Below are 27340 nucleotides of genomic sequence, written 5' to 3'. Positions count from 1 at the left end.
AGGTCAAGGCGAAGCAATTCAAGTCCCGACGGTTGTTACTGGTACGTTCCTACTTAACAACTCTTTCTCTTGCATCTCACTCGATAGTGGAGCTGAGCGAAGCTTCGTTAGTAACAAATTCGAGCACTTACTAAAACAACAACCCCAGAAGCTAAACGAAGCCTTCATAGTGGAGATGGCTAATGGGAAAAAACCGAATCAACCAAAGATATTTATGTAGGGTGCACCATAACATATAACAACCATTCATTTCAAATAGATTTGATGCCAGTAAATATTAGGAGTTTTGATGTGATAATGGGCATGGTCGGGTTAAGCCACCACCATACTGATACTATGTGTCGTGAGAAGGTCGTTTGCCTTCATCTCCCCAATCACGAAACCCTAATAATCTATGCTGATAAACCTGGCGCCAATCTTCGTCTTATCTCGTGCATCAAGGCACAGAGGTGCTTACACAAGAAGAACTACGCTTTCCTCGCTCACGTTGTGGACAAGACCAAGGAAGAAGTAAACATACAAGGTATTCCAGTAGCATGCGATTTTCCGGATGTATTTCCCGAAGAACTTTCGAGAATACCCCAGAGAGACAGGTCGAATTTCGAATCGACCTCATACCGGGAGCCACATCAATTACCAATTCACTCTATAGGTTAGCTTCCGCCAAAATTTAGGAGTTATCCCGTCAATTAAGAAATTTTTGAGCAAAGGATTCCTCGAATCAAGCTTCTCACCCTGGGGAGCTCCGGTCTTGTTCGTAAAGAAGACGGATCCTTCAGAATGTGCAGCGATTTTAGGGAATTGAATAAGCTCACTATAAAAAAACCGATACCCACTTCCTCGGATTGACGACCTATTTGACCAGCTTCAAGGAGCTAGTTGCTTCTCCAAAATAGATATAAGATCCGGTTACCATCAGCTCCGAGTCCGAGAAGAGGACATTCCAAAAACTGCTTTCCGAACTCGTCACGACCATTTCAAATTCGTTGTGATACCCTTCAGTCTAACGAATACACCCACGGTATTCATGAACCGTACGAACCGAGTTTTCCCAACCATTCCTAGTCAGCCTTTTCATTATTTTCGTCAATAACATACTCGTCTGCTCACGAAGCAATAACAAAACACTGTCAACATCTACGACCACCCTTGAAAGCATCAAAGCCGGAGAATATCGAGGAGGAAGCACTGCATGGATGGATAAAACTCTCAAAGTCAAAAGACGAAGCTGATCGTTATAAGAGTTGAGTTGGGCGTTATCTGGGTGATCGTCGATAGGTTAACCCAATCTGCCCATTTCCTGCTAATACAGAAATCAAACAAGATAGAAAGATTAGCTTGGATCTATATCAAGGAGCTCGTGAGACTCCATGAAATATCAGTATCTACTATCTCGGATTGGTATAACAAAATTACTTCAAGACTTTAACAGTCACTTCAGAGGGCTATGGGAACATAGTTAGGCATGAGCGTTGCTTACCACCCTCAAACCAATAGCCAAGGCGAGCGAACCATTCAACCACTCGAAGTCATGCTCCAAGCCTGGGTGTTTAAATTCAAAAAGTCATGGGATACCCGGTTGCCCTTAATTGAATTCTCACACAATAACAGTTATCGCACGAGCATCAAGGTTGCTCCTTTCGAGGCTCTTTATGGTCATCAATGCAGATCACCCGCCAGTACTCTCACGGGCTAAGAAACCATTCGTGAAACGACAGAGAAGATAATCCAAATCAGAACTCGACTTCAAGCATCACGAGACAGGCAGAAGATTTATGCTGGCAAACGACGAAAACCTCTGGAATTCCAAGTCGGAGGCCGGGTACTATTGAAATTCCTTCCCTGGAAAGGAATGATTCGTTTAAGGAAACGGGGAAAACTGAACCCGCGATACATTGGACTGTTCGAGATTTTTGCCCAGATTGGTCCAATGGCTTATAGGCTGCAGCTACCTGCCAAACTCAGCAACGTACACCCCGTGTTCCGCGTCTCAAATCTAAAAAGGGTGCCTATTAGATGAGACTCCTGTCATTCCCTTTGGAAGAGATCGAGGTAAACAAGAATCTTCTGTACGTCGAAGAACTGGTCGAAGTTATGGACAGGGAAGTGAAGCGTACTAAACAAAGTCGCATTCCGAGTGTGAAGATCCGATGGAACACTAAGCGTGGACCGGAATTCACATGGGAACGCAAGGACCAGATGAGGCGGAAGTGCCCTCACCTATTCTCTCATTCATGAACCTATCTTTTGAAAGAATTTCGGGACGAAATTCCCTCTAACGGGGGGATGATGTCACAACTAGCATTTTTGCTAGGAAATTCTACTCTCATGAAATCGTTCACCTAGTGTAATAACTTGTACTCTAAGAGAATATCATACTCTATGCTCATTCCAATACATCTCATGTGTTCAACTAAGGGCTGAAAACCCTAGAGATCCAGGTTTAAGTTCATTATGCACTAGGATTTCCTTATTGGGCCTAATGGACCAATAAGCATTCAATTCAACTATATTGGGCTTAGAAACCCTATCTGGATTCTAAATGGACCCAATTCATAAATCTATAACCTTTTGGACCATTTGGGCCTAAAATGATTCATTCTAACTCTAAGCCTTATTGGGCCATAAATAAATTAATTACGTTAATGGACCAAAAACCCATCCCTTATCTTATGTTGGGCCGTAAGTACTTCCAAGGGCCCACTGGGCCGAAAAATTATGATTTGGTCCCCAAAAATCCTAACTAAAGTTTAATGGGCTCAAACTATCCCATTCCTATTTTCTTGGCCCAACATCATTTAACAAAAAAAAAGAGATTAGGAGAGGATTAAGGAGGGATTGACAACTCACAATTAACCATCAAACATCAAGAAAATTCTCATGCATCAAATGAACCATTGCCCTCCATGCAAAAACTCTTTTCCCCCTCTTTTTCTTCCTCTCGGCCGAGAGCAATTACACACACACACACCTCCAAAAAATTTCTCTAAGTTTTCTCTAATCTCTCAAGGACACTCTCTCCTTTTCACCAAAAATTCCAAGACTTATGTGTATAGCTTAAGAGATTTCCATCTAGATCATCAAAACTTGGTAAGTCATTACATCTCCTAAATGGATAAACTCCATTCCTATGATTGTTGGGCTTATAGTGTTGCGTCATGGGCTCGGTCCTTAGCCCAATTTTGATTGCCGGATTGGGCCTGTCCAACCGTGCATGTTTTATTCTAGGGTTTAGTATTTAAGCTGCATGCATGCAGTCTTTGTGTTTAACGCTTTTGATTATCATTCTTATTGAGTATTGTAAACCCTAGCTCGCCTCTACAGTGGAAGTTCTTCATAGAGCTCTGCTGAGGCGTGACTATATTTGAATCATAAGCATATCGTTGATTCTGTTCTGTGTTCTTAATATTATTGTGTTTGTTTTGTTTGATCTTCGTCTTTTACCTGTGAAAGATCTAATCGATCTGAGATTTATTCTCATCAATTGGTATCAGAGCAGGAGACTGTGTAATTCATACACATCTCTTCTGTCGAAGAAGTTATTAGGGTTTTTCCGCATTGATTGATATTAATTGAGCCGTCATTCCATATTGGCGTATCTCATTAATTGTCGATCTTACTCTAACGATAAATTACAAGTCTGATCTTAAACAGGTTATCGATCAAAATTCATCACAATGTCCATGGATGATTCGCAAACTAATCCAATTAACATCTCCAACAGTATCGGATCAACGACTAGGATTCTAATCTTGTACACTCAGGATTATGAGGTTTGGACACATCAATTCGGAGATTATGTGATTGGCTCAGAAGATAATGGGTACTTGATCTGGGGAGCTATCACAGTTGGCCCGTTTGCTCATTCAAGCACCTCAAAGATTGTCAAAACTCAAAAGGAGTACAATCAGCTTGTGAGTGATGTGAAAGACATTCCTCAAGACGAGAAAGAGAAGTTTAAATGTAACATTAAAGCCTTAAGAATGATTAGGTTTGCATTGCAGTCAGATACGTTTCGTTTGGTTAATTCTTGCACTACAGCTAAAGAAATATGGGACAGGCTAAAAGAATTGTATTCCACTAACGCAGATCTGGAACATTCGATTCAAACTCTTTTGCTTTCTGAATTTGGTGATTTCAAACAGAAGCCCGAAGAGAAACTGGTTCAGGCTTTTGATCGCTTTAATCATCTCTTAAGTAAGATGATAAAGCATGGGATCGAAAGGAAAGTTATTGAACAGAAGGTCACATTCATGAACGGTCTAAGACCTGAATGGATGGCTGTCGTATCCACTGTTAAAGCACATGAACAGTTTAAATCGTATTCTCTGGAGAAACTGGTGGGAATTTTGAAATCCCATGAAAGTGCACTGTCTAAGGAATCAAATGTGGTTTCTAGCTTGGGTTCGTTAGCCCTTGTTTCTAAAGGAAAAAGTTCTGTTGAAGAAGAAGAGGAATTGGATATTGCCGACTACGATCTAACCGGTGAAGAGTATGCCCTGATGGTGTCCAATCCTAGAAAGTTCATTAAAAGAAAGTTCCCAGCCAACAAGAACCGAAACTGGCAGGGAAGTTACAGCGCTGAAAAGGTTAAGGAGAAACCGAAGATAGTGTCGAAGTCAGAAGAGTCCAAGAAAAAAGTGAAAATTGGTGGAGACTCAGGATTTGATTGCCATTACTGTGGAGGCAAGAATCACTTTGCCAAGGACTGCATGCTGAAAAAGAGGGCAGAAAAGACGGATGATGATGATGAGGAAGCGAGCCTCATGAGACGATTGGAGGAAATCAAGAAAAGAAAGTCTGCTGCTAACAATAAAACTATGAATGCTTTGATTGTACAGGATACAAACAACCGTGATGAATTCGGTGGCGTGGAAGTATGGTCCACAGACTCAGAGGACGAAGAAGTAAGAAAACCCACTCATGGCAAGGCGATGCTGGTAAAAGTAGAACACTCTGCAGGAAGGTGTTTAATGGTGACCGAAGGTGTATCCCAAATGAGAGGATATACAACTGATGGAGGAATAGAAGGCGAGAAGGAGCGAGAGGACAAGTGTTTTGTTGCGAAACCAGTTAGTGCACAGATCAACGAATGTGATGAGTTGATCAAGAAGGTACAAAATATTCTTGCTTCTCTAAATATACCTGTTACTAACTATGAAAAGGAACTGAATGGCTTAAAATCTAAATTTTCTAGTATAAGTAGCAGTCTTTCCCAAACCCGTGTCACAAACTCTAACCTGACTGATCAAATTAGCAGGGTATCGTCGAAGAGTGAGGAAAGGAGGATGTGGATTGAGCTGAAGGAGAAAGAGTTGATTAGGTCTAACGATGAGTCGATTTATTTGCAAAGTGACAATCTTAAACTATTAAAACAACGAAATGTGTTTTGTTTGATTGCTAAAAGACTTTATTTTAATATCACACAGTTGCATCTCGATTGTGAAATAGGAAAGAAGATACATCGCATGATTTTGCCCTTTCTTGAGTTAAAGGAGGATGAAATCGATGCTGAAGCTTACAACTGTGAAAGCGTTGTATCATCTGATGAGATCTCACCTACATACAAAATCGGTCTTGACAAAATTGAATCCTATATAAAGTCCAAGGACCACAAGGACATGCTCAAAAATCTGTTAGATGAGAATGATAGATTGAAGTTAAGAGCCGAAACTGTACAGAAATTTGACTCGTTGAATGCCAAACTAAGTTCAGAAAATAAAATTGATGTTGAAAATGCGTCTGAACTTAATGAGGATGATGATCTGAGTGAAATTTCTGTAGAGGATGTGGTGGACTGTTCTGAGTTTGTCAAGAGCGAACCTAAAACCCACAAAAATCTGATTTCTGAAAATTCAGTGGAATTCGCTCGTCTATCCAAAGACAAGACCAAAGTCCTTAAAGAAAAAGTGGTTGTGTATCAAAAAGTACAATCCACTCCAAATCAGGTATACAAAGTTAATGGAGTAACTCAGCAACAAACAGCTGAACTGACGGCGATAGTAACAGAAGATAATGCTGACGGATGTGAGGAATTTTTCTGGTCAGCACCTATTGACAATGCTGATGAAACAGTAGGTCTGTCACAGAAAACCTCATGGAGAGTGAAAGGCAGATATGTAGCCGAACCACTTAATGATCCTACTCGTTTTGATGAGCCGAGCACAAGTGGAACTAAAAAGTCTTCAGATGAGCAAGTGGTTATTTCAAGCGAAACCAATTCACCTAAGTGCAATGTTAATATTTAAAGTTCTGAGAAAAAGGCTAACATTCACAGAAACCCAAAACAGGTGAGAGAAAGAAAGCATCAAAGAAATGTGAGATACAAGAAAAACCTTACCGAAAGAAAGCAGTTCTGGAGATCTCAAAATCCTAATTGTGTTCGCTTTGAAAAACCTTCTAAACAGAAGGAGGTAAGGAACCAAAAGGAAAGCTTCGGTTCGCAGCAAGAAAGGAACCGAAAGGGTAGTTTCGGTCCCTCGACTGAAATGAACCGAAAGGGTAGTTTCGGTCCCTCTACTGAAATGAACCGAAAGGGTAGTTTCGGTCCCACGACTGAAAGGGACCGAAAGGAGAGTTTCGGTCCTCAACCCAATAGCAACCGAAAGATCGGTTTCGGTCCTCAACCCGACAAGTTCAATCAAACGAACAGAAGATCCAATGTCGCTTCTAAACCTAACTCTTCTCATTCTAATTTTCATTCTTTCAAGGATTTAAAGGGGAAAGGAAAGAACTTTCCAGAAGATGACAGACATCCAAAAGAGTACCAAAAGAATGCAGACGTCAACATCTCAAATCCTACGCCTATCGAATCTAAGTCAAACAAAATTAAAGTTTTCACTATAAAAAGAAAAGATGAAACAACTTTAATTAAACGTACTTATTTGGTTGATATCTCTCTTACTATTCCCTCTCCTGTAAAAGGCTCACAAGGACCCAAGAAACTTTGGGTTCCTAAATCTGCTTGATATTTTGCAGGTTATGCGTGACGAGCAGTTTGACGAAGAATAGTATATTGACAGTGGCTGCTCACGTCACATGACAGGCAGGAAGGAAGAACTGGGGGAGTTTCGGTCTCTCAGGGATGGTGGTATTGTGAAGTACGGCAACAACTCGTATGGAACTATCAAAGGCTATGTAATGATTACAAATGGTGATTTCTCAACTAGAAAGGTCGCATATGTTGAAGGGCTTCAACACAACCTTATCAGCGTATCACAGTTGGTCGTTGGAACTGAATTGAAGGTATCGTTTGATGATGAAGGCTCAGAGATAGTCGAGAAGAAGTCAAATAACATTCTACTGAAATCGAAGCGAAAGGGGGAAATGTACCCTTTAAACCTCAACCCAATTCGAGGTAAACCAGCAGTTTGCTTACTCATGAAGGCTCATTCAGATGAAAGCTGGTTATGGCATCAACGACTCTCTCATCTTAATTTCAAGGATATCAACAAGCTGGTTTTAGGAGATCATGTTCGAGGTCTTCCAGTTCTCAAATTCGACAAAGAACATCTATGTGCAGCCTGTGAAATGGGAAAGCAGAGTATACAAAGTCATCCCTCCATTATCAATACAAAGGTGATAGAACCATTGGAGCTATTGCACATCGATCTGTGTGGTCCCTCTTCCATTGAAAGCATTGGTGGAAACAAGTACATTCTGGTTATCGTCGACGACTTCTCTCGCTTCACATGGGTATTCTTCTTGAAGCAAAAATCTGAGGCTACTCCAAAGCTCAAGCTCTTCATAAGGCAGGTAGAAACTCAACCGAGGAAAGTTGTTCGTAACGTAAGAAGCGACAACGGCTTGGAATTCAAAAACAAAGATTTCGAAGATTTTCTTGCTGAGAAGGGAACAACTCATAATTTTTCAGCCCCATATACTCCACAGCAGAATGGAATCGTCGAAAGGCGAAACCGATCTCTGTGCGAAGCAGCTCGCACTATGCTAAGCTTCGCTTCATTGCCTCTGTATTTCTGGGCTGATGCTATAGCTGCCGCTTGTTACACTCAGAACAGATCATATCTAAACAAGCGATTCTCTCACACTCCTTACGAGATCTTGAATAATCGCAAACCGAATGTAAAATTCTTCCATGTGTTCGGTTCAAGATGCTTCGTCTTCAACTCTAAAGAGAATCGAAACAAGTTTGATGCTAAGGCTGATGAGGGAATTTTCTTAGGTTACTCCCTGAATTCTAAGGCATATAGAGTTCTAAACAAGCGCTCTAAGAAGATTGAAGAAACATACTACGTCACTTTTGACGATAGATATGTCAAGAAGATGAAGACAACCGAAGGGGAAATCCAGGAAATCTTTCCAAAGACTGGTCAGGTTACAGCCTCTATATCAAATCTTTTCGAGCAATATATGCTTCTTTTTGATGAGCCTCAAACGGCAATTGATTCTGAATCAACGGCGAAAGACAACAAGGTTGATAATCTAAAACAAATCATCGACGATGCTGCTCAAAAGATGGCTGCTGATCAACCTAAAGCAACCGAGAGACCAGACGTGAGTAAACCTCAAAAGGATTGCTCTCATGCTCAGGGGGAGGGTTCGACTGATATTCCAAACCCTGATCCATCATTCCAGGGGGAGAGCTCAACAACCGAAAGTCAAATTCCAACGAACAATTCTGAGCCCGAATTTGAAGTGTTGTCTACTCTCGTCGAGAAGGATTCTAATCCTGCAGCAGAACATGCATCTTCACTCGAGGGGGAGAATGTAAACAATAACGATGATGACAATCTGTCGGCGTCTGAAGTAGAAGTCAATGCTGAACTGGATCCTTCATTCGATCCTAATTATCCTCCACTCGTCAAATGGACCAAGGATCATCCTCAATCACAAGTTATTGGTGACTCTACGGAAAAAGTTCTTACACGCTCACAACTAAAAGAGAAACGAACAACACTCTTCTCTAAAGTAGAGTTTTGCATGTTCAATTCCTTCGTTTCTAAAGTTGAACCGAAGACTGTTAATTCAGCACTTGATCATTCTGACTGGGTTCAAGCCATGCAAGATGAGTTGAATGATTTTGAAAGAAACAAAGTATGGCGCCTTATTCCAACTCTAAAGGATGCTTCGGTTGTCGGTCTCAAATGGGTATTCAGAAATAAGTTGGATAAGGAGGGGAACGTGATTCGTAACAAAGCTCGGTTGGTTGTGAAAGGCTACTGTCAGGAAGAAGGTATTGATTATGAAGAGACCTTCGCTCTTGTTGCAAGATTAGAGTCTGTTCGTATCTTTCTTGCCTATGCTGCACACAAAAACTTTGAAGTCTATCAAATGGACGTCAAGTGTGCCTTTCTCAACGGAGAACTTGAAGAAACTGTGTATGTTGAGCAACCGCCAGGCTTCGTGAACGAGAAGTATCCAGATCACTGTTACATACTTGACAAAGCGGTATATGGCCTAAAGCAGGCTCCCAGAGCATGGTATGAAACTCTCACTCGATTCTTAAAAATGTCAAAATTCAAACAAGGTTCGGTTGACCCAACCTTCTTTCGTAAGAGAGAGGGTGACCACCTTATGATAGTCCAAATTTATGTTGATGACATCATCTTCGGCTCCACGAATCCCAGCTTAACAGTTGAATTCAGGAAGTTGATGGAAACTAAATTTGAGATGAGCTCAATGGGTCCAATTAACTTTTTCCTTGGTTTAAATATTAGACAGGGACCCGAAGGCATTTTTATCAATCAGGAGGCATATACAAAGACATTGCTTGCTAAGTTTGGCTTGATGGGAGACTCCAAAGTTAAAGTTCCAATGGCTTTTGGGACAAAGCTTACACCTTCGTTGGAGAAGCCAGCCGCTGACATGACGCTTTATCGTCAAATGATTGGGTCACTAATGTATCTCACAGCCAGCAGACCCGACATCATGTTCTCAGTTTGTTATTGTGCCCGATTCCGAGCTAACCCATGCGAACCTCATATGCAAGCTGTGAAAAACATCTTTCGCTATCTAAAGCGAACCTCCTCTCTCGGTCTATGGTATCCAGCCAACTCAGGATTCTTTGTCCAAGCGTTCTCAGATGATGACTTAGGTGGCTGTGGATTGGATCGAAAAAGTACCACTGGAGGATGCCAATTTCTCGATGGTAAATTGGTTAGCTGGCAATCAAAGAAACAAACTTGTGTTTCTCTCTCCACTGCAGAAGCTGAATACATCGCTGCAGCATCATGTACATCTCAAGTTGTATGGATACAAAGTCAGCTTAGAGATTACGGGCTGAACATGAAGAAAATCCCACTATATTGCGACTCTGAAAGTGCAATTAGGATTTGCCACAACCCAGTGCAACACTCGAAGACTAAACATATAGCACTGAGGTATCACTTTATCAAAGATCACGTGGAAGATGGCAACGTGGAAATTCATTTCGTAAGGACAACTGATCAACTGGCAGATATATTCACTAAGGCTTTACCTGAAGCAAGCTTCAACAAGATTTTGCAAGGCCTAGGTATGATGGAAACAGAATCAGTACCAAAATCGCCTTCGCTCCAATACAGGTAAGAAGCGAAATAGAGCGAACCGAAATGAACCGAACGTTCGGTCTATTTCGGGTTCGGTCTATTTCGGGTTCGGTCTATTTCGGGTGAAGCTTGACCAAGAACCGAAATGAACCGAACGTTCGGTCTATTTCGGGTTCGGTCCTTCTGAACTTGATTCGCTTCTTTTTCTTATCAAGGCATTTTGATTGTATTCCTTTGCACATTCTTTTAAATACTTCTTTTTATATTCATAAAATCCAAAAATATTTCTCTTTTTCGTTCAATTGAACATTTTTCACAAAATACAAAAATATTTTTCGTTTTAATCTAATGATTTCTTTTGCATAAGTGTTCCTCTCGATGATGAAGATCCAGCAGGTATAATTTCTTTTCTATACACATTCTACGTGTCCCTAGAAGCATGCTGTTGCATGTTGACTAAAGCCTCGACAGATTTTGAGTGAAGCCTTAATAACATGATACATACAAATCATGTTTTCCCAAGCTAGGCTGCTATATTCACTCTAATCATGAGCTACCTTACTCTACTCATATTGAGCTTAGAGTTTTCTGCTTAGTCCTTCTTTTATAGCAGAGGTACATTCGTTTCTTATACCACCTTTATCTTTTTTCTTCATCACACTTCATCTCACCAATATAACCCTTGAGACTCTCAAAATTTACCACTGAGGTTTATGGTTATACAAAAATCTATGTTAATGATCTTAGTTTCGTGTCACTATGTACTAAGTGAAACCCACCATTCAACACCATTAATGAATTGACGATACATGATCACTACGTTACAAATTTTAAATGAAATCTCTTTTTATTTTGAGTGATTCTTCTGAAAATTTCTATTACCAAGAACTTTTCTTCCCCAAGGATCCAGTTAATTTTTTTGGGATTTCTCACCTTTTCAACAAGTCACTGAATATGTTTCCTACCTACTTGTTCAACAGATCACATTGATCTCACAAGTACTTCATTCAGTTTCGGTCTTATATCAAGTATCGAATTCATGAATTGAAGCGAAGACCACCCGTTAGTAGCTTTAAATTTAAAAGATGCATTTCAATACTTCTTGACAAGTATTTGATCGTTATTTAATGGGAAGCCACACAAGCACTTCAAGGTCTCTCTTGACTTTGAAGGAAGAGATCTGTGCCCAGAATCAGTTGCTTTATGTCTTTTTAAGACATCACAAATTATCCCGCACCGTTTGCTTTATTTCTTTATCTTTTACACTCTATGCACGAAAATTTTTGATTTTCCAAAATCTGGTTCTATTAACGGTGCTTCAATGCTCGATAAAGTTAAAAAGCGATGACAGTTCATGTGAAATATGGGGTGACGATTGAGATATAGTTAAGGCTGACTCAGCAATTCTCCAACCGTTTCGACGATTTGAAAAAGCGCTTTTTATGGGATGGTGTGTAAAAAGGAAACGTCCTTTCTCTTTCCTGCGTCATCACTGGGTATGACAACTGTTCATCCGTCAAATCAGACGCCGTTTCAAATAACTCCAAGATATCAGCCGGATTTTTCTCTCTCCTACTTGTACGTATAAAAGGATTTGGCACGCTGATCTTTACCCTTTTATCAATTTCAAATCTCTCAAAGAAAACCGGCGATTTCTCTCACTGTTCATCTTCTTCTTCTCAAGCTTCATCAATGGCAGACTCATCTTCAGTTCAAGACACATCTGTTAACCAAACCCTCCTCACCATCAAACCTCAACAAAACCTGATCATAGATCTCACTCCTTTCATCTATGAACCCTACATGCTATATGTCGTCGAGTGTCTCAAATACTCGCCTCTTGTCGACGCTCTGTCAAAAGTCGAAGTTGTTCCCATGTCCTGCCTCTCACTCGTCTATTCAACTGCTTACTATGACAAGGTTGCTGAGAGGATTCACTTTGAACTCCACAATGCGAAGACTTCCATCTCCAAGAACCGCTTATGTGCCCTAATTGGTCTCTCTCAAGAACCAACTTTGGTAAACCCTGAATCAATCTCTACAGGTCAATTGTTCTCAATGTTTTATCAAATGGGGTACATTGAAACCCTAGCCACCATTACCAAGTTCAAGAAGTCCTGCCTTCCTCCTCAATGGAACGACCTATTCACTCTGTTGTTCAAAGGACTTTCTGAGCGAAGTGCCGGTTCAGATGGAGCAAGCAAGTCATTTATGACTGTGCTTTATGGTCTATATCACGAGATACATTTGGATTATGGAACCATCATCTGGCAACAACTGGTTCAAAGCTTGGTTTCTTCATCAAGATACTCAGAGATCTCCTATGGGAGGTTCTGGTCCATCATCACCAAATAGGCTATGGATCGTCTCCACGTTCCAATCATAGCGGACTCTCTTCTCTCCTCCATCGCCACTTTTCATACCACCAAGATCATCGTCACAGATCCCACTAAGTTCTCCTTCATTGGATCCATCCCTGACACCATGCTTGCCTGTGTGTCTGCCGCCAGCAATGTTCTGCAACAATACAGGGAAATTCCTTCTTCGGGTCCAAGGGAGCTCACGCCAGACATGGTTCGCTCCATTGAAGAGGTTGATAAGCCAGCAAAGAGGGGAAAGCGAACCGCAACCCAGAAAGAAGGGAATGTCGCTAAACCAACCAAGGGTCAAACCCCCAAGAAGCGAAAATCAGACAAGGCTGCTCCTTCACAGCCTATGCAGAAGCAACAGAAGAAGCCCGTTCGGAGACTCATACTCCAATCTTCAAGCGATTCAGACTCAGAGTATGTTCCTCCTAAACACAAATCTGCTCCTCCTTCAGATTCTGAAAGCGAAACCTCTGATGATGAGGCTTCGGGTCGTGGTGATACCCCGCCTCGCTCGCCTACCCCAGACATTCCCGTTCGCTCCCAACCTCCTTCTCCTCTACCTGTTACCATCCCAATATCTATCCCTCCAATATTTCCTATCCCTACCTCTCAACCATCAACCACTATTCCCATCTCTGCTCCTATCTTCACAGACAATACCACTACCACCACCACTACAGGGGCTCATTCTACAGCTCCCACCCTACCTGTTACAACCAAACCACCAGCAACAACCGAACCTCCTACCACTACCAAACCCTTATCACCTACCCCATCTATTGACACCACCCCGGTTCTAGGCGGTGAGGACTTGGAATTTGATTCCACTTATTTCAGTCCTTACCGTGTACAAAGTGATGAAGACGATGATGCACCTGTTACCAAGTGCCATTTAAAGGCTGTTACTGACAAACTTGATCAGCTTCTTTCCTCTTCATCTACTGGTGCTTATTCCGATGCTGCTCTGAAGTCGTTATTTTCTTCTATTGTCAAAGAGCACGATGCATCTCTCTCTGCCGCAGTAAAGGCCATTGATGCCTCCAGTTCCCAATGTCAGAAGGCCTCGCTTGCTGTTGAGGCCTCAACGAAATAATGCAGAGAATCGACCGCAAAAGTCGAAAAACTAATTTATGAGGCTAACTTGTTTCTAGATTCCTTGCAGGCTGCCGCTCAAAAGAATGCTCAGACAGTGAATGCTTCTGTCGATAATCTCCAGCGCTCTCTTGAAACCGAACGGTCTAATCTTCAAGCCGCTCGACAGGCCATTGAAGCTGCTAATGAAAAACTTCATGGTAATGTCAAGGACCGTCTGACTCAGCTGGAAGCCGAACTGGCTGTCGAAAATCGTGTCATGGATGAGCTCGACAAAAGAACCTCTCAGCTGAAGATACAGAACCTCAAGCTTCGCACTGCCACAGCTGAACTCAATGATTTGAAATCTGAGAGGGAGGTTATACGAAGCTCTGCTGGCGATGTTCACTCCATTTTACTTCACCTCCTTGAAGCCCATGATCCCATCATAACCATTACCATCCGGAGGCATTTGGCTGACAAACTCAGGCCTGCATTGGACATCCTAAGTCGTATTGAGGGTGTTTCGGTGACTGGTGTCCAGTCGAAACAAGGGGGAGAGAAGGTAGCAAAAACTCAACCTCCTCCCGAACCCACATCAACTGCTGCATCGAAGGTTAATGTAGCTTCGGGCAGCAAAAGGGATAAAAAGAAAAAGAAAGTTGGAGAAGATGATGAAATTGATGATGATGATGATATTGAAGATACTTTCAGGACAGGACCCACTAACCCTTTTCAGAAAACAAAACTGACCGATAAGGAGCTTGAAGAAAAGCTTATGAGGGAATCGGTAGAGCTTGAAATGAAGCAGAAGGAAAAGGAGCTCTTGGAGAAAAAGAAGTCGCTCTTTCCTGAATGGACCATCACTTCGCTCCAGAGAGAAGCAATTGATGAACCGAGTACTCATTGGCTCGAACCTGTAATGTCGTTCGGCCTTGAAAACTCGAAGGACGCTAAGTTTGATATGCCAATCACACGAAAGGCATTTATCTTTCATTGCTTCAACTCCACTGTTCCTATTCCCTCTCCAGACCCGAAGGTTGATCGGGATCTTTTGGAGTTCTATCTGGAATTTGCTCAGCCACAGTACCTGACATGGAGCTTACAGAAAATTACTACTGTCAAGGTTCTGAAGCCTTACTCAGCAGGAAAGTTTGTGAATGTCAAGTTCATAGTGACTCGAGGATCTGAAGGCTCAGTTCACCACTTCACTCTTGCTGATCTACCGAACCTCAATCCCCACGACTGGATACTCCTTAACAATATCTTGCTGTCAAATCCACAGGAGTATCAGCCGATCATTGACCATGTCAAGCGAATGCTTGTATGCTACATTCACGAAGTAGCGAAAATGGACCAAGAGATCGCCTCGGCCATTCACAAGCGAACCACGATCAAACCAATGGGCAGAGCAGGCGATGTCAATACAATGGTCAAGGGCAAAATTAACTCAAAGTATCACACAGTGATGTTTATCAGGGGCGAAGGTCAGAAATGCATATTCGCTCTTGTTGACAAACACCTCTTCTCAACTGCTTGCTTGGAGCACATTTTGGAGATTATTCAGAGGTGTAGTCAGAATACAGCAGCCGACAAGAAGTTGTTTACTGATATGCTGAGATGATACATTCAACTTCGGCAGACACTTCTTGCAATCATCCCTCGGCTGTTTAAGGTTGTCAAGACTGTGAAGCCTACTCAAAGGAAATGATCTCTCGCCTCATTCGACGCAAAGGGGGAGATTGTTGGGCTTATAGTGTTGCGTCATGGGCTCGGTCCTTAGCCCAGTTTTGATTGCCGGATTGGGCCTGTCCAACCGTGCATGTTTTATTCTAGGGTTTAGTATTTAAGCTGCATGAATGCAGTCTTTGTGTTTAACGCTTTTGATTATCATTCTTATTGAGTATTGTAAACCCTAGCTCGCCTCTACAGTGGAAGTTCTTCATAGAGCTCTGCTGAGGCGTGACTATATTTGAATCATAAGCATATCGTTGATTCTGTTCTGTGTTCTTAATATTATTGTGTTTGTTTTGTTTGATCTTCGTCTTTTACCTGTGAAAGATCTAATCGATCTGAGATTTATTCTCATCAATGATAAGATCATTCCTTCTAAGCATCTTATTTCATGATCCATACTCTAGAACTTCTTAGAACTCAAGATCAACCCAAGGAAAGCTTGCTAGGGCCAAAGATCACATCACCTTCTTCCATTCTTCTTCAAAACCGAAACATCAAAGCAAAGGTGAGTTCATACCCCCTTGTTTTCGGTTTTTACATGATTTTTGGGGGAGAATACAAGTAAAATGTGTAGATCTATGTGTTATATGCATGTCTTGTGTGATTTCTTAGTTTATTTTGTAAATATGTGTTAGATCGTAACCAATCTCGACATCTTAAGTAACATTGAGTAAAGATCCATGAACTAAGACACCTTATACATCATATTATCAAGTTAAAAGTGTTTATATGTTGAAGATATAAAAATTTAAGGCAAAAACCTTGTTAAGGGTCAAAATTGTCAAGAAAACAAAAGATAAAGGTTAAAAGTGACATTTATGTTTTTATAAGGATCAAACAGGTCCTACTTGTATAAAAATGGATTTTTATGATAAACATGCTTTCCAAAGGGCCAAAAATGTAAATTTTAGCTTAATGGGCCTAATATTTGGGCCTCACGGTTTTGGGCCCAAATTTACGAAAAAAAATGAAAGTTTTGGGATTTAAAATGTTATTTGACCAAAGTTTGAGTCATAAATGTAAATAAACCAAATATAGGGGTGAAAAATAACATTTATTTCTAAATTGGACCAAAAATGAAACTTTTATCAAAATTGGGCCGAAAGTGTCAATTTTACAAACAAGGGGCTGAAAAAGTAATTTTCTGCAAAATTGGGGCATAAATGTCAAAATATAAAATTTTGGACTAAATCCGTGAATTTCTAAACATTGGGATGAAATTACAAATTTTTATAAATTATGGACTAAAGTGTTATTTTTACAAAACTTTGGGCCTTAATTGAAAATTTGAAGCTTATTGACCAAGAACGTCGTTTTTACAAAAGAAGACTTTTTATAATCAATTTGGAAAACCTCGAGCCCAAATAAACAACGAAACAATAACGAAGGGACGGAATACATCGATAACAATTTTATTGGGCCTAATATTCACATTACTTGGCCAATGGTCCCATTCAAGTGCCTTAAGGTCCCATTCAAGTGTATATTGAGCCCAATATTTTCCATGACATGTTTATTGGGCCTTGCGACCCATTTACATGTTAATTTGGGCCTGAGTTATGGGTCACATGTTTGTTGGGCCTTGGTGGTCCATTTACATGCCTATTAGGCCCAAATTACCCTCTTACATGTTATTGGGCCTTTGTGGTCCATTTACATGCTAATTGGGCTTGGACTGAAATTCACATGCTTAGTAAATCGTAACTATACCTTTACATAATTATTGAACTTCGTATACTTATATATATGTACCTTTTGGATATGAAAACATACAACATACACATAAACATTAAACATGGTATGAAAGGTTGAGAATCTAGTGAGACTTGTCGGTTGGCACCTTTGAGTGTACAATCGTGGCCTGTAGTTATAACCAGAGTTTCCTGGAGGGAGAGCGGGAGTTTGTGTATAGATCTATACGGGGTGACCCACCACGCCTTAGCTGTTCGCTACAGCTAGACTAGGCCAGTCTAGGGCGACAAACCTTACCTACATCAAAACCGGCGCCTGAAAACGTCAAGACAGGCGAATTAGTCATTATCAAGCATGGTTGTAACGACTCACTTAGAGACTAACTTCATCAAAGATTTCGGTATATTTATACAAATCTAGACGATACTAAAAACATACATACATCGATACTCGGTCATGAGATTTTATGATTACGATACTTTTATATGCAGAAAATGTCGGATTTTTTTGGGATAAATACATTTATACATTACCTTCTACTTACAACAGAAAATACAGTGTTTTTATCTGGATTACATTTTTGTTTATTTATACATTCCAAAAGCAGCAAACACACATGCATAAATACTTGATTTGACACATTATTTTCAAACCACTTTACAGAAAATATCGGATTTTCTGGTGTTTTACGAACCCTACAAAAATTTTCAATCAAACATGCTTATGAACTCACCAACATTATATATGTTGACGTTTTCAAAATAACTTGTATTCTCAGGGACTCGTTAAGCAGAAGAATCAACAAGAATATGAGATTTTGTTTTTGTGTACTGTTAAACATCTTACATTAAATGTTTTGGTCATGTAATTTAAAAAGATTGTACTTGATGTAAACAACGACAGTTGTATTATATTATGCATGGTGATGATGATGTTATGTTTCATTTATATTCACTGTAATGATGTTTCAAGATGAAGTCACGCACAAGCCCCCGGACGTTTCCGTCGTCTGGTTCGGGGGTGTGACAGTTGTAGACCAAGTCCTTTCCCTATGGAGCAGAACATCCGTCTGACTACTGAAGATGATTCTCCTTTAACCGATGCTGGAAAGTACAGGAGGCTCATTGGTCGTCTTTTATATCTGCAAGTCACACGGCCTGATATTACCTTTGCAGTCAACACGCTTAGCCAATTTGTTTCAGCTCCTCGTGAAACACATTGGAATGCTGCTCTCCGTGTGTTGCGGTATCTCAAGACTACACCTGGTCAAGGTATTTTCTTTCCCACTAATGGGAATTTGACGTTGGATGCGTATTCCGACTCCGATTGGCTTGGTTTTCCTTTCACGCGACGCTCGAAGACCGGTTATTTCATTACTCTTGGAGGTGCACCCATTTCTTGGAAAACCGAGAAGTAGTCTGTGGTATCACGTTCTTCCGCCGAAGCAGAGTACCGGTCCATGGCTACTACTGTTAGTGAGATTTTATGGCTTCGTTGGTTACTACAGGATCTTAAAGCTCCTCAAACAGGTGCAACCCGTCTTCATTGCGATAATCAAGCTACTCGTCACATTGCCAACAATCCGGTCTTCCGTGAACGAACCAAACACGTTGAGATGGAATGTTACTTCGTCCGGGAGAGAGTTGAGGCAGGAGAATTTTTTCCTGCTGCCATCCACACCAAAGATCAACTTGCTGATCTTTTTACTAAACCTCTTGGGACTGACCGTTTACGATTCCTGATGAGCAAGATGGGCGTTCGTGATCTTCACGTTCCATCTTGAGGGGGAGGGAAGAAAACTGTTTTTATATACTTGTTTATCTTGTTATGTTTATCTTATTAGTTCCTAGTTTCGTGGAAGAACTCTACCTTATCTCTTTATTTGATAAATGTATATATACTCTCCTGATTAGAATTATGAATACGTTCTGGAATCAATTTGTTCCGGTTAGCCTTAATACTCGTTTTCTATAAAACTAGATCCTATTATGGTTTGAACATTAGTTCTGATATTCTAAATCAATCAAACAAGTATAGTATTTTTACGGGAAATCTTCGAAAAAATCCTAAAATATTACCCTAATTTATGAAAAAATCTCAAACTAAAATTTGTTTACGAAAAAACATGAATTACCGGTAAAAATGGTGATTTGACCATTTTTTCATGGTTTACCGGTTTCATTACTTATCTGGTTTCATTAAAGTCTCATTATTTTACCATAGTTTACGAATAAATTTCAAACTAAATTTTAGTGATGATTGGCCATTTTCTCCCTGTAACATACATTTTACGGGTTTCATTGCTGACTTGGACGCATAGTCATTAAATAAGTTGTTGAGATTGATATGTTGGGTTATATAATGATATGTTTAGCATAAAACTTAATATCCCGATGCATTGTATATTTTTTGGAATATAAAATGCATCCAACGAAGAATGCAATAATTATATAAACTAGCAACAACTTCGTCATTTTTACGTTTATACGAAATTTCAAATTGCCTACCTAAACTTATGTAACCTAATATATCCATCTCATCAAACATCAACTCATTTCCTGTTTTTTTTCCTGGAAACATACATTTTATTGGTTTCATTGCGGACCTAGATACATAGTCATAAATGAGACGATGAGATAAATATTAAATTTTAGAGTAAATATAGAATTATATAACCCATCATATCCATCGTATCAGCTAATTTAATGTCTAGATGTCCAAATCAGCAATGAAACCGATAAAATGTATGTTACACGGAGAAAATGGCAAAATCATCACTAAATTTTAGTTTTGAACTTATTCGTAAATTATGGTAAAATAATAAGATTTTAATGAAACAGGTAAGTAATGAAACCGTTAAACCGGGAAAAAGTGGTCAAATCACTATTTTTACCGGTAATTCATGTTTTTTTTAAACAAATTTTAGTTTGAAATTTTTTCGTAAATTATGATAAAATTTTTGGACTTTTTTAAAGATTTTCTATTTTTTTTACCATAAGTTGCACAACGATTTTAGTGGGATCCGAAAAGTAGCCTCGAAAACTACAATTCAAATTGGGTGTTATAATATTGGGTGTTATAATATGTATTCTCTCGTTCATATAAAACATCAAATCATATGGTTGACACACTCACCCACTCACATAAAAGATATCACACTCACCCACTCCCATAAAAGATATAGAGAATAATTAGGGGCAAGCATAAAATTAACCTTCAAATTTTTATTCGTGCTTTCTTATTCTCACAAAGAAAAAACAGTACAATCCGAGAAACAAGACTGGGCTAAGTATATGAAGATGGTTCATACTTCATACTTCATAGGTTATGGTTCTAGAGCTCATCTTTAGACACACTTTTTGGATTATCCGATGACACCTTGATAGGATACGAGCATTCCATGGCTAACCCACACAACCCCTCGGGTTCACTAAACCCTCGCAGCATCCTAATGTAACCTTGCTCACCCCACCCACTTCCCCATGAATTCCTCACAATCCAGTAATTCGTCCCTTCTTGAGTCGTTCCATACCCCACAATCGCCACACCATGATTCAACTCCGTGCCACAGATTCCATTAAAAACCCCCTACAAAACACACCATCACCCATCAACAATCAACAATCTTACCTCAGAATGGAATTAGAAATAGAAGTTCTTACCTCGGAATAGAATTGGAAATTAAGACCACCCGCGTCAATAGCAATCGACACCGGCTGGTTCGCTACAGCTTTCAACAACGCCGTCTCGTCGTTCTTTGGTACGTTTTCAAAACCATCGATTTTTACCACAGGCGAGTTTCTCTGCATGATTTGATGATCAAACGTTATATCCATTTCATTATTTCCACTTGTTTATAAATTTTTGAAATTTGTTTGTACCTTTGATATATCACAAAGCCCGTTACGTGCAAAGTAAGGATAGATTTGCTCGGTTGTAACCCCGCCGGTTTCCTTGATGTACTCGTATGCGTCTTCCATGAACCCTCCTTCGCATCCATGGTTATCAGAATTACAATCGACAAGTTCTTGCTCAGATAAAGAAACCAGAGTATTCGTCTTGATTTTGTTAATACCCTCCACCCCGACAATTGTCGAAAACGCCCAGCAGCTACCACACCGGCCTTGGTTCTTGACAGGGTTGACTGCCCCGTATTGCCGCCAGTCAATCGACGGTGGTGGGTCGGTGGTTTTCTCATGGCGGAATGGGGTGGTGCGCCTTTCGCCTTTGAGTGCTCGGAAGTGTTGGATCTTTGAATCGAAACCGGTTTTGAACTCGTGGTTGGTCATGTCGGCGAATTTGTTGAGCTTTAGTTTGTAAGGTTTGTCCATCTGGTTGACTTTGTGAATGTATTGGACGTTGTATTTGAAGACGTTGAATCGTTTCCTTTTTTCGCCGAGGTCACGTGACACAGTGTGGTGGCTCCTCCATCTTTCGTATAAGTCCCACAGGCTCTCGTCTGTGGTCAAGTCCCCTTCAGTGAAATCAATGCAATTCGCCGCTACCATAAACACAGCAAAAGAAAGAAATATCAAGAAAACCTTCCTCATTTCCATATCTTGTAATATATATTTCATGTAGGAAATGAATTGTAAACTTCATATATATATAGTATCATGCATGAGGGGTTTGTTATTGAAAAGGATAAAGCGGATTCTATTTTTAGCAGGATTTTTTGTTCTTACTAGGAAAAGCAGCAGACATTTTCTATATCAGTAGATGTAATGACTGGTTACGTGAGTTCATATTGTGTGCTCATGATAGCTTTCAGTTAGGCAACTCTTCGATAAGGATCAAGAAGAGTAAACCAATGCTTGTGACTGTAAATTAAGTGCAAGAACATGATAAATACGAGTTACAAACAATGTTATCACCATATGCAACATAGTAAAAAATAATGCAACATATCGACATAGTAAAAAATAAATGGCACGAAAGTTTTTTTTTTCTTTTTGGAAATGAACTTTCTTAAAAAGGGTTTCCGAACCAACTTTCTTACACCGACTAATTATCTTCTTTGCAAACATCAGGTTACGCCTCATACCCCAAAGACTGAAGTGGCTGAAACTTCCATAACCACATGGATTAAATAGTGTAAAGAATTGAACATAAGTCAATAGGTTACTCACATCTTCTATATGCCTTACCAAGACGCACGTCAGAATATACTTATATTATATAGTACATGACTTCACTTGAATCATATAGAAACTTAGGGTGCAATTTGTCAATTTGGGTAAAAAATCCCAACCTAACCCAACACGTTCAAATAACAAGTTGGCAATTCTCGATCATATCCACCTTATTTATTGGATAATTGAAATTGGGTTTACATTTTTATTTTATTTTTTCCAATACAATAAGTTTGAATTTTGATAAACGGGTTGATCCATTTAACTAAAAAACTTTAACATAATTAACTATGTTACATACTCCAATAATGTTCAAATAAAATTTAATATATATATATATATATATATATATATATATATATATATATATATATATATATATATATAAATTGCAATCATCGTTCAATTTAGCAAAAAAAATAAGAAAAAATAATTATAATATTAATTATTGAACATTATTAATAATAATATATATAATTCTTAAACGGGTTAGCAAAGAAATCAGATTGGAAATTTCAACCTAACCAAGCACATCTAGTTAAACAAATTGAGAGGCTTGAATCGTCTTAATAAAATGGCTTGAAAATCTCAATCCAACCCGCTAATTATTGGGTTGGGTTGGTGGGTTAAGTTTAGAAACTAGGTTGGGAATTTCAACCTAACCAAACACATTTAATTAAAAAGACCGAGAGTCTTGAACCGTTTAATAAAACAGATTGAAAATCTCAACACAACCCGCTAATTATTGGATTGGGTTGACGGGTTAAGTTTAAAAATCATGTTGGAAATCTCAACATAATCCAAACCATTTAATTAAATAAGCTACGAGACTTGAACCCTTTAATGAAATGGATCGAAAATCTCAAGTCTCAACCCAACCCTTTAATTATTGAGTTGGATACTTGGATCGGCGGGTTAATATAGAACTGAGATATTACCAATCTTTACTTCTAACACCTTGTCATAATTTGACACAATTTTTTAATAAGGTCGAGTGGATTTTTGAAAGGGTAATCACCCTTAATGGAAAGTGGTGATAGCAAATGGCTACAAGCAAAGTAAACGAGATCATACTCTTTATATCAAGCATTCGAGTTTAGGGGAAGTTATTGTTTTAATTTTATATGTATATGTATATGATATTATAGAATGATTTGGGTAATTTCCCTGGAATTGAGGTGGCTTGACTGAGAGAAAGAACTTTTATTTCTCAACAAAAGTAAGTTACACACACATACATGATGGCAAGTAAACCATTTGAAACTCACAGAAATGAATAACAAATTATGCAAGACCCATGGATACAAGGCAATGAACAAAGAGATATATCTACTTATTGGAAAAACAATTAGAATCATGGGCTTGGTCCGTAGAAAACTTTGTAGATTAAGACTCTTAATTTACCGTTTCTTCAACTTTAGATCGACGGAAAAGAGAGATGTGACATGAGGGGAATAAAATAAATTAATGACAACCTTTTTATTTGTTAATCCGGGTTAATGGTCACTTTTATCCAACCTTAAATATGTGATTGCTGCGGTTGATCATTACCATTTCTCTAACAAACTCATCTATGTTGTAAAAAAACATACCTTGTTTTAAAGTAACAAACAGCTGGATATATATAAAATGATGAATTGCAGATATATCCACAGAATCAATAAAAAACTTGAGGATCCTTTTGGGAGTTGGGATTCAACAGCACCAAATAACAAACCAATTGTAATGACATTCATTCGTTATTAATCAAGACAAAACATTATGTAACAACAATCATCTGTATCTTAAGAACCCAGAAAATACAAGAACAAATTCAGGGGAAATGCATTCAATGTCCCAAGATGAATCACCAAGAATTAGTTATGCAATAGGGTCTCTTTCTTTGTTTTCCTGTAGCAGCTGTTCTCTCACCCTCTTGATCTCTGCTTCCTTCTCCATTCTTTCTTGCTGCAATTGTTACAAACAATCCATATTCAGTGCTAAATTCACAAGGCCCCTTCCCTATCAAATTAACTTGTGCTATGGTTATAAAACTGGATGTAAGTTTAAAGATAGATTCCACCCAAAGAAGTAAACTTTTAAGCCATTAAAATATGTGTTACAAGTAATGTTAACTTTCAATGTACACAATATGTGTCATATTACTGCAAATAATATACCCAAGGCACAAGAAAAACAGCTATATATACATCTTATAAGAAAGAGGGAAAAGTTTCAACTTCATTACCCTATTGTCAGTGAGAATGCAGTTCGAGTTTAGGAAGTCAAAACAGAGGGTAAAATGTAAATTGAAACCGAAATTTAAAAGATGTATACAGTTAAGATTGAATAAACTATGCCTAATAGGCTAATATCAATTCTTATTCAAAACATCAACATTGCATTTCTTATGACATGGTTAACACTCAATTAATCATACATCTACCTCAAAGCAGTAATTGTTTTCCTAATCGCTGCATTCAATTTCGACAGATAAAACGAACCCTAATTCAGAATATTTAGGTATATCAAGAGTAAAACGACAAAGTACGAGCATAATCGAAGCATATCGGTCACATCTAGATATACATAAAGAGAGAAGAAGAAAGATTCAGACCTTCTCGTCCTGGTGAAGAGCAATCCAAACATGAACTTTATCCATTGATTGCCAGAACACAAAAGCGCCCAATGACATCCCGAAAAAAGTCGTCATGTTCACCATCTTTGTCTCCCCCTGTGTTGCTAAAGCTTCTTCGCCGCCGTCAAGTTCGAGCGTCCGCTAATCGGAGCTGTAAATTAATTATCCCTCGCAGTTGTGAATCGATTGCAGCTCCTCCGTGATTTGACAATGAAATCCGAAACGTGAATATGACGCCGTTAACGATGGGGAAAAAGGAAAATTGGTTTATTTTATGTTTGGTCCTGTATGATTTTTGCGTTTTCAGCCGTTCTCATTATGCTAAAATATATTTTCAATATAGGTCCACTGGTTTGAAGTTGAACTTTCTACAACTACAAGGTTCCAAATTATCATAACAAATTACAACACCCATTGGCCATTGCATTGGTTTGTATAAATACATACATATATACATGCATATGAGGTTGGTCTTGATGTAATTATGAGGATTAATGACCTATGGGAATATACTTTAGCTAATGTATGTATTTAGTTTTTTATGTTTTTTTTTCTTGTAAAATTATGATCATTTTACTTGTTTAGTTTGTTCAAAACCACTATGACCGGTCGGTATACTTTTATCCGGTTTCCGGAATCCTTGGCAACGCTGGCGAGTTTTCAATTGTCTTCTTCGGCCAACATAATTTTTCCGACAATACTCAGATCATCTTTTCTAGAAATCGATTTTGATATGTTTTCCAAAGATCTTAAACCCATAATCGTGAACACACTTAGATACAAACCCTTGACTTCATGTTCATAGTTTTTGGATATTTTCATCAGTTGAACAAACCTTAGAACTCGAACTAAAATATGGAGTTCTTAAGTTTGTGTTCTTGATAAACGGATCTGCCATGGTTCAAAAAAACCATTTATAACTCTAAAAACTTTGATTTCGATTTAGGGTTTCAAATTTGGAAACGATCTGATTTCGATTTAAGGTTTCTTAGTCTTGAGTTTGTATTCTTGATGAACATATCTATGGTTTTTTTGGGTAAATAGCACACAAAAAACACTCAGTTTACAACAAAATTATAATTTGACACTGTGTTATTTTTTGTCTCAAATTTGACACCGTGTTTTCCAATTTGTTATAATTCTGACCACTTGACCGGTCAACCAGGTTGCATGCTGACGTGGCATGATGACGTGTCAGTTTTGATGACGTGGCATGCTGACATGATATGTTGACGTGTCAAAATTGAAACTTTTTCCACAAAAAACATTAAGTTTTCACTTTTTTTCGATTTTAACACTAAGTTTAATTTTTTTTCTTTCAATTTTGACACTATGTTTTTTTGTTCCAAATCGAACATTATTTTTTTCAATTTTGTTCAGTGTTGACAATTTTCTATTTGAAACCGTATAAATATTTTTTTTAATTCATTTAAACCGTATAAATACATTTTTTTCAATTAAAAACCATAGTTTTATATAAATACAAGGTTTTATTTTTACATTCAAACCATAATTTTAAGTATAAATATATATTAGTTATATAAAAACCGTATTTTATATTAAATACACAACTTTAAAATGAGTTTGGAGGTTTGGAGGCGTATAGTCGATCAAAACTCGGATGTCAAATTTGCAACCCCTGAAATTATTACATCTTATTAGAAGCTTATGGTTAGTTTGATTCTTATGATATAACTAATGCATATTTATACATTATGCTTTGAATGTAAAAAAAAACAAAAAAAAAACAAAAAACAAAAAAAAACACCTTGTATTTAAATAAAAATGTGGTTTTTAAACGAAAAAAATATATTTATACGGTTTAAAATGTAATAAAAAAAATATATTTATACGGTTTCAAATGGAAAATGATCAAAATTAAACAAAATTTGATAAGTGATGTTTGATTTGGAACAAAAAAACATAGTGTCAAAATTGAAAGAAAAAATTAAACTTAGTGTCAAAATCGAAAAAAATGAAAACTTAGTGTTTTTTGTGGAAAAAAAATTCAATTTTGACATGTCAGCATATCATGTCAGCATGTCACGTCATCAAAACTGACATGTCATCATGCCACGTCAGCATGTAACCTGGTTGACCGGTCAAGTGGTAAGAATTGTAACAAATTGGAAAACACAGCGTCAAATTTGAGACAAAAAAAACACAATGTCAAATTAGAATTTTGGTGTAAACTGAGTGTTTTTTTTTTGCTATTTACCCTTTTTTTTCATCAGA

At 38.5% G+C, this 27340-nt stretch overlaps 2 protein-coding genes across 2 annotated transcripts; both read right to left on the bottom strand.

Moving 5' to 3' along the window:
* Window positions 1-20689: 20689 nt before the first annotated feature.
* Window positions 20690-21919, bottom strand: LOC145165820 (vignain-like). The gene is made up of 3 exons (XM_079084721.1): window positions 21238-21919; window positions 21019-21159; window positions 20690-20944 (listed from the first exon to the last, which is right to left on the bottom strand). Exons 1-3 carry the CDS (start codon window positions 21910-21912, stop codon window positions 20690-20692), a joined length of 1071 nt encoding a protein of 356 aa, XP_078940847.1. The 5' UTR covers window positions 21913-21919.
* Window positions 21920-24197: 2278 nt separating this feature from the next.
* LOC145165819 (uncharacterized) lies at window positions 24198-25316 on the bottom strand. Its single transcript, XM_079084720.1, has 2 exons — window positions 25085-25316; window positions 24198-24435 (listed from the first exon to the last, which is right to left on the bottom strand). The coding sequence occupies exons 1-2, from the start codon at window positions 25187-25189 to the stop codon at window positions 24349-24351; spliced, it is 192 nt and encodes a 63-aa protein (XP_078940846.1). The 5' UTR covers window positions 25190-25316; the 3' UTR covers window positions 24198-24348.
* Between the last annotated feature and the right edge of the window lie 2024 nt (window positions 25317-27340).

This window comes from Lactuca virosa, chromosome 3 (genome assembly GCF_052849685.1).
Source record: "Lactuca virosa cultivar CGN04683 chromosome 3, Lactuca_virosa_CGN04683_v6, whole genome shotgun sequence".
NCBI classification, from domain to species: domain Eukaryota; kingdom Viridiplantae; phylum Streptophyta; class Magnoliopsida; order Asterales; family Asteraceae; genus Lactuca; species Lactuca virosa.
The sequence above is the reverse complement of the archived record's forward strand: the minus strand, read 5'-3'. Positions and strand labels throughout refer to the sequence as shown.

What these genes read in the sequence shown, in the direction of transcription:
- LOC145165820 (XM_079084721.1), bottom strand. Translation starts at nt 21,912, where the DNA reads ATGGAAATGAGGAAGGTTTTCTTGATATTTCTTTCTTTTGCTGTGTTT. An exon ending in GGCTTTGTGATATATCAAAG is followed by an intron (nt 21,160 to 21,237) that starts GTACAAACAAAT and finishes CAAATCATGCAG; the next exon opens with AGAAACTCGCCTGTGGTAAA. An exon ending in ATTTCCAATTCTATTCCGAG is followed by an intron (nt 20,945 to 21,018) that starts GTAAGAACTTCT and finishes TGTGTTTTGTAG; the next exon opens with GGGGTTTTTAATGGAATCTG.
- LOC145165819 (XM_079084720.1), bottom strand. Translation starts at nt 25,189, where the DNA reads ATGGTGAACATGACGACTTTTTTCGGGATGTCATTGGGCGCTTTTGTG. An exon ending in CTCTTCACCAGGACGAGAAG is followed by an intron (nt 24,436 to 25,084) that starts GTCTGAATCTTT and finishes TAACAATTGCAG; the next exon opens with CAAGAAAGAATGGAGAAGGA.